This window comes from Leptinotarsa decemlineata, unplaced genomic scaffold (assembly GCF_025532065.1).
Source record: "Leptinotarsa decemlineata unplaced genomic scaffold, Ldec_3_MD MMD2_tig00026314_RagTag_RagTag, whole genome shotgun sequence".
NCBI classification, from domain to species: Eukaryota; Metazoa; Arthropoda; class Insecta; order Coleoptera; family Chrysomelidae; genus Leptinotarsa; species Leptinotarsa decemlineata.
Window position 1 is genome coordinate 15471183 of NW_027412684.1, and position 12956 is coordinate 15484138.

Genomic DNA, 12956 nt, shown 5'->3' on the forward strand with positions numbered 1-12956 from the left:
CGTACGGACAATAAGGAGTATTAACTGGAAGTTCGGAGTGTTTTGGTCGAAAACAACACCGCAATCATACATCAGCCACCTTATTCACCAAATTTAGTTTGATGTTCAAGTACATGCCAAAAAATTCATATCAGAACTGTTTGAATGATTAAAAAAAATGCTGGCACAAGTATATTATATCTAAGGGGGACTACTTTGAAGAGGAACAAAATATAAATTGATGAATACATATTTTTTGAAACAACTAAAATTCACCTTATTTTTTGAACAGACAGCGTATTTGTACAGGCACTGCTCGAAAAAGATTATCCTGTAGTACAATAATCATAAAAAAATAATATGCACGACAAATTTCCTAAAATTCTATATTGTTCAAGGTCGAACTTGTGAAGCAAACTGAAGAAGGAGATGTCAGCAACTACCAAGCGAACGGGGAGTTCGATTTGATTGGTTTTTCGTCCGTGAAGAATATCGAATTTTACTCATGTTGTCCGGAACCTTATCCGGACATAACCTACACCATCAAATTGAGGAGAAGGCCGCTCTTTTACGTTTTCAATCTGATCTTGCCATGCATACTCATTAACGGAATTGGTGAGTTGATAAGTTTACAATACATGAAAAATAAAGATATAGAAACAAAATGAACTAATTTCCTTGTAACAATTTTTGAGAAGTAATGAAAATTTTCGACAATGTGGCATAATGATGCGATAAAAATTGAAAACGATTTGAACTAATGATTGTTGGAAATAACTACCTTCGGCCATAATATACTTGTATATACTTATATTTTACAGAATTTGATATGCTGCATTCATGTTGTTCTCAAGACCTCTACATGCACTCTACGATAATATAAATATACATTTCTTTATAAAAACTGCTAGAAAACCATCAGGTGAATAAAATTATTTGGTGAATCGGTATTTTCGTTAATAACCTCAACGACATTGATTCCAAAATAACTGAAACTAACTGGTTTTTCATAGTTATAATGGGGTATTTCTGTGTTACCAGGACAAGTTACAGAGCAAAACGATTAACGATAAGCAAAGCATTTCATTTATGGATGTGCATAATGTTTGGTGGATAGTAACTTTTTTCTTTCATCATCAACAAATCACCAGAATGATTCAAAATTTACAATTCAATTCCTTTTCTGTATTATTGTTACCTTCGCTGTTGCTCTGTAATTGAGAATTAAAGCAGCCCATTATTGTAGAAAAATGATACCGTTCTTCCATTAATTATTTTTATTTTTTGTTTTCAGCACTCTTGGTATTCTATGTTCCGTCTGAATCCGGAGAGAAAGTAACGCTTGGCATCAGCGCGCTTCTATCAATGACTGTTTTTCTCATGACCATTCGAGAAACATTGCCCCCTACAGAAAAAACACCTCTTATTAGTGAGTATGAATTTCGATATCTCAAAGAGCATGGAAAACATTATACGCAACTTGAAAGTAATACCAAAAGTTTGGAATCTGGACATCAACCAGAAGAACCTACATCTTTTTTATGTCCGTTGGTTACAAATTTCGAAAATTGAAGTAACGTGGAAACGTATTTCCAAAACTTTGATCGTCCTTTTATACGAACTGAAGCATACAATCCTAATGCGTTATATTTTTTATTCAAAACTATTTGACCAAAAATTTGAATTAACAGAACTTTAGGATCTTTTCACAATATAAGGTTGGCAACAATGGATACCAGGGTCTGAATTTTGTTATAAAAAATAACCAAATCCAAGGTTGATAGACCTCAACATAGTGAGGACCTGATCGGCGATCAGAATGCGACTACATTCGTTACGTAGGTGAGCAACACAAAAGTGAGGCTTAGGTATCATGTCTTCTTCAGGAAGATGCACTCCCAAGGCTTCAAGGTACTCACCGTACCCACCATCCAGGAGAAGCTCTTTTAATTCTCTCTAGTGACCTGCAGTCATTAAGACCAGAATGTGCAGCTCTGGAATTGCATATGTGGCACATCTTCTACGGCAACCATAATAGCTTACTTAGGAGATCCCAGTTAGCGTATTTGCTGACCGATTCAGGAAAAGTTCGCTATCTGCTTACACCACTTAGCCTTCCAGGTTTTTTACAAGATCAAGAGTTGGATAAGGAAAGACACTTGCGGTCGCTTAGTAAACGTCTTCTCTGTGGGCTCCGGGTCGGATATGTTGGTTACTCCGTGTTCCGTATGGATCCTACGAGTAGCTATGGAAAGGAGGTCCATCTTGGAGAAGCCCCGCAACAATTCGTTAAGACTTTCAACGACGAAAAGGAGCCCAGTGTCTCGAAGATTCCGTTAGTGGTACTGATTTGATTCAGAATCATACATCGTTTTGGCACGTATACATACACCTTGGTATGTGGTTTCATTTAGGAGCATTTTTACCTTCACCTCTACGGGTGACTCCCACGCTCTCACGCTTCCGCACATGGTATTTGTTGAAAGATGAAATGAACAGACAGAATCGTTGTTAGTGAAGACATGTCTATCCTCATTCAGTGTTGGAAACACAGTCGCAAACTCCACAAAAATGAAATGTTGGAGTCGGAACTCATGGTAACCATATGGACCATTCTCTAGGAAAGCTGATATCTACAAGAATTTAAAAGAATGTGTAGAAACTTTGACTAGCCCTATTTTAGAAACCAAAGACATGTTTCAGCAGTGGCGAGAAATGTTTAGAGCGGCAAACGTTTTCCAATGTGATAGATCGGTCAGGTAGATTACTTCATCTCACACCTTTGAGTTTTTTTGGGTAGGAAAGCCTGTAGTCGAAAGTTAACACTATCAATGCTACAAATTTAGAAGAGCTATCTTTGAGAATGAAACTTGATGGAGGTGATTTTAAGCAATATAGCCGTTGATTTTGTTCATATTGTTGTTGTTTCTTATTGATTTTTCTTAATAAAACAATGAAAGTTCATTTTCACAAATGAAATGATTTTGAAAATATTACAGAAGTAATAATAGAGGGACAGGACATGGTGATGTTAAATTCGACCTCCATACCTTTGAAAAAATATAGCCAGTGTCACATATATATTCCAAAATTGGATTCCCCCGAAACAAATTAAAAATGTCGTTTGAATTGTTTTTTGCACATTCCTTTATAACATTCCCCGTACACCTAAAAATTGATCATTTAAAATATTTTATGATACTAATATCACAGAAAAATTTAATGTAATGAGAATTGTAGTTCAAATTCTGATAATACTAAATGCAATAAAGCATTTCAAACTACATTATTTTACTTTACAACATCGGAATATTCATAACAAATTTCGCGCTTTCCTCATTTTTCGTTCATAATGAGAATATTATCCCATTCCCGTACGTCTTTTGAATAAATTGAGAAAACAAAGAACAATTCCATTTCTTTCAGTTTCCAGAAGTTCACATTAAAACCGAAACGTTGTTAGTACTGATTCGATTTCGTAAGCTCCTTTATGAAGTTAGTATACGTAAAGAACATGAATAAATTGGCTGTAGACAAACCAACCAACTGGAAAAGTGCTCACAAAGAATATCAGGGAATGTAACAAAATTGCAAGCACACAAAATATTTTGGAGGTAAATTTGTGATGAGAATAAACTCATATTGCTTTCCGGAAGCACATGTGGGACAGTAATTTTACAATACGATGTTCTGAATACCAAATTAGTAATTGAAGGCCCCGCCTGTCTGTCAAAGTACTAATAATATTGTAGACAAAACGAACAAAAATTGAAAGAGAAGCTTTCATACACCAATTTAAATCCCATCGTAGGCACGAGTGTACTTTTATTGCTTGGTCAATTGTAATCAGTGTTACCACCGTTATAATTTTCTTATGAAATGAAATTTTTTACTATTGAATGAACTGCATTACGTAGAAACTCTGAATGTTTATCAAACTGCCATTAGTTCTTTCATTTTGCAATATCTGCCCTGTTGTACAAAGAATCTATAAATGATAATATTTTAATATTAGTACTTGTTTAAAAAGGATCTGAAACTTCAATATATGCGAGCGCTTTTGATAGCAGACTATGCTATCATCTTCATGGATATACTCAAACTGGACGTTTTATCTTCTTGTTTGTTCTTTTATACGGTTAGATCACCGTAAGCAGCGTGTGACAGCGAAGTTCGTTCCAAAATTGCTGAATTCAAACCAAAAACCCGGTTGCGCGATCCCAGGAGAGCCAAGACTGAAAAAAGCTCACTATTTTCTCCGAATACCGTGGCGTAGAGCATCAGGAGTTCTTGCCACATAATCGTATGGTCAATAACAACTATCTTGAAGTTATGCGCCGCTGCTGGCGAGAAGCCATACGAAGAAGACGTCCGGAATTATGGAAAAACAATGGCTTTCGCATCACGATAATTCACCTACTCACTCGTTATTTCTTGTTCGTAATTTTGTAGCCAAACACATTACCGTCATCATGCCTCAGCCAACGTATTCACCAGATTTGCCCCCCGCGACTTTTTCCTGCTCTCAAGATTGAATAGATTCATGAAAGGACGGCGTTTTGCGACGATTGAGGAGATGAAAATGGAATCGCTGAAAGAGCTCAAGGACATATCGAAAACTGCATATCACAACTGCTTCGAGGATTGAAAATAACGGTGTATTATATATGAGGACTAGTTCGAAAGGGATAAGATAAAAATCAATGAATAAATGAATATTTTTTTGAGAAAAATGAAAAATCATTTTATTTTCTGAACTGACAATGAACAGTCATCAAGGAGTTCCATGTTGAAACTCCTTGATGACTGTTGTCCATGAAATGGCTATAAAATATTATTTTTGGGATATGGAAAGTTACTCTTGAAACAGGCGGATAACTTTGACCCATGATGGTGTTTTTCCTCCGCTATAAATCATCAAAATAATTTATTAAATGAACAATGTTGACTATAATTCGAACTGAAACAAACAATTCCAAGAAAATTGATAATATTTTATGTATTTCCTGTTACATACCATCGAAAAATGGCAGTGATATTTTTTTTGCTTTCTTTTTCCTTATCATAAAGAAATTTTATTTGCATTCATTCAAATAGCATAATATAGCTTCTACTTCACTCAAAAAAGTTGCAGGATGTAGCTTTCGATGAAAAACACATGTATTCAAAATAGAATTGCGGAAAGTGGAAAGGGCATATTTTTTGGAGAGATCAGTTTTTGAGTGTAAGCTTTTGGCTTCCTACTTCTTCATCATCATGTGAGAAGGAAGAAAGAAAGTGATTAACATCAATAAATACTTTTCACGAAAATGTAAAGATTAAGTAAAATTAATCCAAAACAACTTCTTTCAAACATATGAATATTGAAGTACACAGAAGTAACCTTTTTTTTCATTCAGAACGCTACACATATGGAATTTCACTTACATGGACTATCAAACTCCGGGTGTAACACATGGGCTGAAAAGTCCCGGGCCCAACAAAGAAAACGCGTTTTTCTCAATATCAATTTTGTAGAACGATTTATCTTTTGCCTCAAAATAGGCATCAGTTTCAGCAATAACCTCTTCATTCGAGGGAAATTTCCTAACGGTGAGCATTTTTTTGAAGTCTGCGAACAGCCAGTAGTCACTGGGAGCCAAATCTGGCGAATACGGTGGATGTGAGAGCATGTCAAAGCCCATTTCAATTTTGCCATCGATTTCATCAATTTGTGACGCTGTCCATTTTCTTGATGGAGCAGCACTATCTTTTTCTTCTAATGGAGTCGTTTTTCCGCAATTTCAGCCGTCAAACGCTCCAATAACGCTATATTATATTTACTGTTGATGGTATTTCCCTTCTCAAGATAGTCGATGAATATTACACTACGCTCATCCTGAAATACCGAGGCCATTTTTCAACCACTTTTTCAAAGCGGTAAAAAATACTTTTACAAAGTGTTGGTCAACATTGAGCTCACGTAGCGCTCACTTTGAACGGAGGTTTCTCATAGTCAAATCCTCATGCAATATAAAGCCAACACGTTGTTTTGATATCTTTACAATGTCAGCTTATCATGCAACTTCACTTTTCGATCATTCAAAACGATTTTGTGGATTTTTTTATGTTTTCTGGTGTTACTGCCTCATTTGGACGTCCACTGCATTCTGCATCATCGGTGTCTCTACGACCACGTTTGAAGTCAGCAAACCAAAGTTTGCCTAATTGTTGTTTCTGTTTTTGTTGTTTCAAGTCCTTGCTTCGCCTGCACGGTATTTTTCCCTTCAAGAAGCAGTGTGAAACTAAAACACGAAATTATGCTTGGTCCATTGTTTTGGATACTGTTATATGACGAGGCACACTACTTTTTCATAAAATTACGACCTCATATCATTTCTATTCAGAATTTGATAGGTTGAATTGGAACCTCTGGTGTAAAGTGAATCTATTGAAATGATCTATTTTTATCAATAGATCAATTATCACTGTTCGAAGTACTAGCTGAATGAGAAAAAGTTATTCCGTTCAACTCAATGTTCATATGTTTTTATCTGAAAAAATCTAGAGATCATCTGAAGAGTTTTTATTGAAGTTATTTTTTTCTGTTTTCTTCCAAACTTTTCAATTTTTTATTTAATGAGAAATGGAAAGCTGTAAAAGCTTCTTCCCAAAGTATACTGTATACCAGTCATAAATAAATGCAAAGCCTCAATAAATCAGTGACAAAATGGGAAACGGCGTCAACAAGTAAAGTGGGAAGCAGGTGAATCGAATTGAACTTTTAATAAAGTCAAAGTAGTTCCCGGCACGCATTCGGATAACTTTGGTTTCCCAAGAGACCGTGACAGTCTCTGCCGCACTTTGGAAAACACTTTGACGAGATTACCGGGCTGGATTTCCTCAAATACTCCTCGATCGTGAAAGACACTGTTCAGTAGTTCACTTTCCCATTCGTCTTCGATCAATCGAAAGCTTCGTCTGTACAGAACAACGAATAACTTCAAAGTCTATTATCCTCCCAAAATTGATCATTTAAAATGTTTACATTCAACTTTGAATCAGTTATCTCTTCAGCAATGCTGGTTTGATATGGTCAAATATTTTGAATTATTCTAAAGTGGAGATACGGGGTTGTCATCAATTATAAATCATTACGGAAGTATTAGGTTGTTCCAAAAGTTTTGTCAGTTTAAAAGTCATGTCTTTTCGTAGTTCCATATCTCAATAAATATTTATTCTAATGTTTAGTGGTATATACTCATCGAAAGAGCATTTTATTTTCTATAAATTGATGGTTTTCATTAGTAATATAGCTATGGGAGTTCTATGACAGTTGACCAATCAAAAGCTACCGCGCGTACAGCGGGAAATTCAAATCAGTAGATGAACTAACCGACTCCAAGTACAAAATCCCATGTATTTTCTTATGGCACTAAATTTTTTGCAATTTTCATGACATCCGATCGGAACCTTGTGGAACACCCAACTTGAGGTAGGTGTGTTTCGGAAGGAAAGTGGGAAAGAGAAACGTGTGACGTAATCGATGCAGAGAAGGATGGAATGATAATTGCAAAAAAATTAGCGTCATGAGAAAATACATGGGATTTTGCGCTCGAAGTCGCTTTGTTCATCTACTGATTTTCCGCTGTACGCACGGTAGCTTCTGATTGGTCGACTGTATGATGCCAAAAGTGGAGAAGGGGGCTCTGAGAGTCTAAGGCCTAATTCACACAGAATTGACGTCTGGTAGAGGCGAGGATCGGACCTCTGTCCTTTCCAATCTATGTGAACAGGGCCTGAGATCCAGAAATCACCAGAATAGACCTCCCCAAATTTGCACGTGTTTTTCCATAAAGAATGTCATAGAACTCCTATGACCAAGATAGAAAATCATTAAATCACGTAAAATTTTACAAGAGTGAACTTTGTTGGATCACAAGTTCATCTAGTTGTTTTGTAGTGGAAGTTACAGCCAAAGATAGGACGTTGGAGTTCAAAGTTGAATTTTGTCCTTGTAACTGACCGCCTCGGGGGAAATCGCCTTTACATTCAGTATTGTACTTCTTAGTATAGTTCATCAATAGTCCAGCCTAGCACCACTGATGAGATCTTGGCGGGTCGAAACAGCGCTGTCTGGTGTTAGGCTTATACAGCAAATTTTCCCAGATCTTTAGAAGATATAAACATTTTTCATGTCGGTGAAGCTATGCATTGGCAGCTGGCAAAAGGCAAGTGTGTCTACCATATCAGCGAAGCAATTTCTGGGCTGTTCCATCATTATGAAATGATGTTTTATACAATTCGGAACCTTGTGGAAGCGTACATCGCAAAGTAACCGGGAAAGAACGGTATTTAAGAAAGCGGGAGTACGTTTAGGGTATCAAATGTCATATAAAAATTTGCTTTTTTTTAAATTACATTGAGAGCCGTTGACCAAAATGTTGACTTACATTTTCTCGTTCAGGCATGTACTATGGAGTGAGCATATGTTTGGTTTCTTTCGCATCAGCGCTGTCAGTGGTCACTCTCAACATCTACCACAGAGGAGTCAGAGGAGCAGCTGTCCCGGGACTATTGAGGAACGTCGTCTTGGAAAAATTAGCTCCTCTGGTTTTTATGAGGTTCGACAATAACAGACATCGAAGTCCTCCAGTCCAGGTGAGGAGTTAATTTATTGTGGGACTAAGTTCAAACTATGTAATTAAAATCACATTTTCTCATGAGTTATTCGTATAGAGTCAGCATTCATATTTATGTCGAATTACTCTCACATTCACACTCATGTGGAATAATCAAACACGAACAGATCTTTTAGCGAAAATCTAAAATTGTTCACATTGACGTCTCTTTTACATATAGCATATGACACAAACTAGTTTCATCCAATACAAACGAATTCAAACGACTTCAATTGAACGAGGTATTCATTGAAATTCCCTGAAAATGAACTGTAATAACTTTGGAAACTCGCTTTTATGCGGTGTTTTCGTTACAAAATATTTCTCTAAACTGTATTTCGCCATTCGAAGTGTACTGAAAAGCCCGTGGGGCTTTTGCTGTTCGCTTTTCTCAATATGGAGGGCATTAACGAGGTACAGTCTGATTCGTTGTTTTCAACAAACATCATACTTCGGGATACAAAAATACCCGTTGAGGAAAGGAAAATATGGTAATAATGATGAAACTACGTTTATGAACTGAGACGCCGAATTAGTGTTGTGTAATTTTTCATTACAATAACCACCACATTTATTGTGAAAATATGGTGTCAGAAGTGGGATACGAACAATTCGAAAAATCTCGCGTGATAGGTGAACAAATAAATATTTTTCGAAATGAAATAGTTCTTTATCGGCTTACGGGGCATAGAAAATGTTTTGATGTTTCTATAAATATTTAACATTTGCATTATGAATTCAATAACACACACGAACCGCATTTTAGATTGTAGACACCCGATTTATTGTCCTTGTCGATGTGGGATTTATTGTTTTTCATATGTCTACCTACGGTGTTATCAATCTTTTATGCTATGTTGATGTTCTCTTTAGTTAGTAGTAATCTCTTCTATTAATGCTAGTATTAGTGATCGTTGGATTTCCTACTGAACGACCAACAATAAGTTAATCTCTCTCCATTGTTAAATGTATTTGCATAAAAAATTCCTTGAATTAGGCGAATCATTTTACCTGATGCCACCTGTTCTTCAAACTACCTGTTCACCAACAGTAACCTCTATTAATTGAAGTCGATAATTTGTATAATTAGTATTGTAAATTAGTGAAGAGTACCTGTAAACTGAGGAAACGACTATGTAGTGTATTCAAACTGAAAATGAACTATTTCTTAAGAATAACATCAAAATAAAATGTTCAACAAATTTACAGAATATTAAGCACAAAAAAATGGTCAAAAACAAGTAATTTGGTTGAAGGAAATGAAATAAAAAAACAAACCAGTTTGATTTTCTAATTTCCTCTAGAAATTTGTGGTTATGTGGAAAAACGGTACATACAAAATGTGTAGATCATTTCATTTACAAACACCTGTTTTCAATAAAACGTACAGTTTCAGTGGAAATCATAGAAAACCATTTTCTACTCTCAAAATTCGCCCCTTTCATCCTCCTTACCTTGAACCGACTTAAATTTATTTTTCCTGAAATTAGCACAATTCCTGCTGTTTATAATAATTTTTATGCTGTTATTATTCTTTTCTTCCTTGCTTTTGGAATAAGCACGAAACAAGTAATAATACAAATAAGTAGGAGTCCGAATCTCTAATATTAATAAAAAAACATTATCAATCACATTCAAATAAACATACATAAATTTTTATAATATTTTTGCAGGAAGTCAATCCACAAACGGGAACAAGGCTGGATTGTCCATGGCCGTGGGTAGATAAGCAACAGCAAGAAGACGGATATTTTTTACAACAGCGCCAGCAAAAATCTCCAAGGTTTCTACAAAGATCCAAAGAGGCCGATCTAGGTACGTGCAACATTAATAAATCAATTCATTTTCAAATACGCGACGGGCCTACTGTGACTGCTTTTGAGGATCAACTCAGTACACCTCGAACTTCACTGTTTGAGAACTCTTTCATTTGGAGAACCGCGTTTATGTGGAATAAACATCCTGACAACTTTTTTCCAAATGGATTAAATCTCCAGCGATTCAAATCCAATGTGAATCGCTACTTTCGCACAGTCGCATAGACTTGAGATTGCCAATTGCAGACCAATATCACTGATTCATGATTTTGTAAAAAATATAGAGAAAATCAATATCAAACTAACCAGATTTTTGAAAAAAAAAGATATCAGAGCAGAAATTTGTATTCGGAGAGAAAAGAATGCCACCTTAACATTGGAAAAAACGATTTTTCCAAATAATTCAATACTGTTGACAATAAAAGACTGCTCACGAAACTAGAAGAAATCAGCATGCAGAAATGAATTTTCAAATTATAAAGTATGGTGTTTCCCAAAGCACGATTTTGAGTTCTATCATGTCCATCATCTACATGAATACTTTATTGAAAATGCATTCCAGAGGAATTATTCTCAGATTTGAAACCGACACAAATATATTTCTTAATGAGGACAATATGCGAAAAGGAGATTTCAGAAGTCCTATAAAGTGGTTTCAATGTAACAAATAGTTTCTGGATGTAGAAAAAACAGAATACTTTTACGTCAACATGACTCAGTGACTCGAAATTCCTCATCTGAAAGTTTGCTCCAATCTAATCCTATTATATTTATTGTCCTGTGGCATCTTAGGCTGGGGGGATTAAGGATTCTCTATTCTACCTGAAAATGGTCATAAAAGTTTTCGAAAACAAAATCAAAACTAAACTAATGGAACATAATTATAATACCATAGATAAAGAAAATGAATTCCTAACCCCAGTCGTCATTGATAGGTCAAAGGAATTATAATAATTTCGTACCAAAAGTTTGGTAGATAGTCTCGGAAAACAGTAATTCTATTGATAAGCAAAATAATTGACATTTGAGATAAAACTAAATTATTGGTTGAAAAATTCTGGTACAGCTCATCGAATTATACTGCAGAACAAAATCGAACTTTTTTTTTGTTGCATGAGATTTTTCACCTATTGTTTACTAATTTAGGCTCGCTTATTTCAAATCTACTTTCAGATATTTTCTAGCAGCTCTAGTTTAGGAGAAACAGGTACCTCCTTAAAATGTACTCTCTATAATAATAATAATAATAATAATAATTTTATTAGTCTCAAGAAACACACAGTTTTTTTAGTCAATACAATTTCTAAAATAGGTTTGAAAGGTTAAGGCTCGTCAATATAGTTTAAAAAAAATGGTTGTAGATAAATTAGAGTTACAAAAAAATACAAGTTAACAAGATAAAATTCCAATCGTATGAAAATTGACTAAAACGTAAAGCCATGAGCTTTACAAATTATAAGTCACATATCTAACATATTATATATATTCAAAGTTGAGTAAAAGTTCGGGAGGTGACCACAAAAGTGTGGTCACAAAAGTGATCAATTTCATATAAAGGTTGTTTGGTTAATATTTTCTTCAATAAGTTTTTGAATCTTCTGAATGGCAAATTACGAAATTCGACAGATAAGGCATTGTATAGCTTAATTCCTATATTATCTGTTCTTTTCAACCTATTAGCTATAGGAACAAGGTTTAATTTATTTCTTGTATCATGTTGGTGTATATCCTTGTGAGTAACTTTATTCATCAAGTTTTGTTGAACAAGAAGCAGATTTTCATAGACAATAACTGAGTATAGGGTCACTATTTTAAGTTTTGCAAATATTGGTCGACACTTTTCATCATAACTGGAAGAGATTATGCTTCTTACTGCAGATTTTTGAATGACAAATATTCTATTAAGATGTAGCTTTGATGCATTATTCCAATTGATTATACCATACCTAAGGACTGAATGAAAAAGTGAATGATATGTTGCAAATGCCTGTTGATATCGATATCGTCAATGTCGTACTATTTTCTGTTTCTTTTTTTGCAATGGCTTCGTCTAGAAGGACCTGTGTGCCTACGTGGGGTACTTTCAACGGCCATTGGAAACAAACAAGCCTTGGATACCGACTATAGTGTGTAAAACGTGTGTGGAGTCTTTACCATAATGGAAAAATAACAAGAGGGATCCCTTGAACTTCATTAGTTCGATGATTTGGCGTAAACCGTCGAACCACCACGACGACTGTTATTTCTGCGCCGTAAACATAACAAGAATTAACCGCCAAAATCATTCCAAGTGGGTTTATCCTACTGTACCGTTAATTACTAGACCTGTCCTGCATTCAACTGATATATTAGAACCCCAACCAAGTACATCTCAGGTACGTCCGCACGAAATTGTTCAACCAATGGAGGAAAGTGACACAAGCTGCGAATATAGTAGTAGCCGAAAGACCAAGACCATTCAACCAAGAGGATCTAAATGATTTAATAAGAAATCTCGGAT

The 12956-nt window shown here is 35.3% G+C and overlaps 1 protein-coding gene across 1 annotated transcript in view; it reads left to right on the forward strand.

Moving 5' to 3' along the window:
- The window catches only part of nAChRa5 (nicotinic acetylcholine receptor alpha 5 subunit), a 108243-nt gene that overhangs the window by 87671 nt on the left and 7616 nt on the right, over positions 1-12956 (forward strand). Inside the window, exons 5-8 of the mRNA XM_074181593.1 lie at positions 378-594; positions 1274-1408; positions 8426-8619; positions 10313-10454. Coding sequence (XP_074037694.1) covers positions 378-594; positions 1274-1408; positions 8426-8619; positions 10313-10454 — 688 coding nt within the window. The remainder of the gene's footprint in view (positions 1-377; positions 595-1273; positions 1409-8425; positions 8620-10312; positions 10455-12956) is intronic.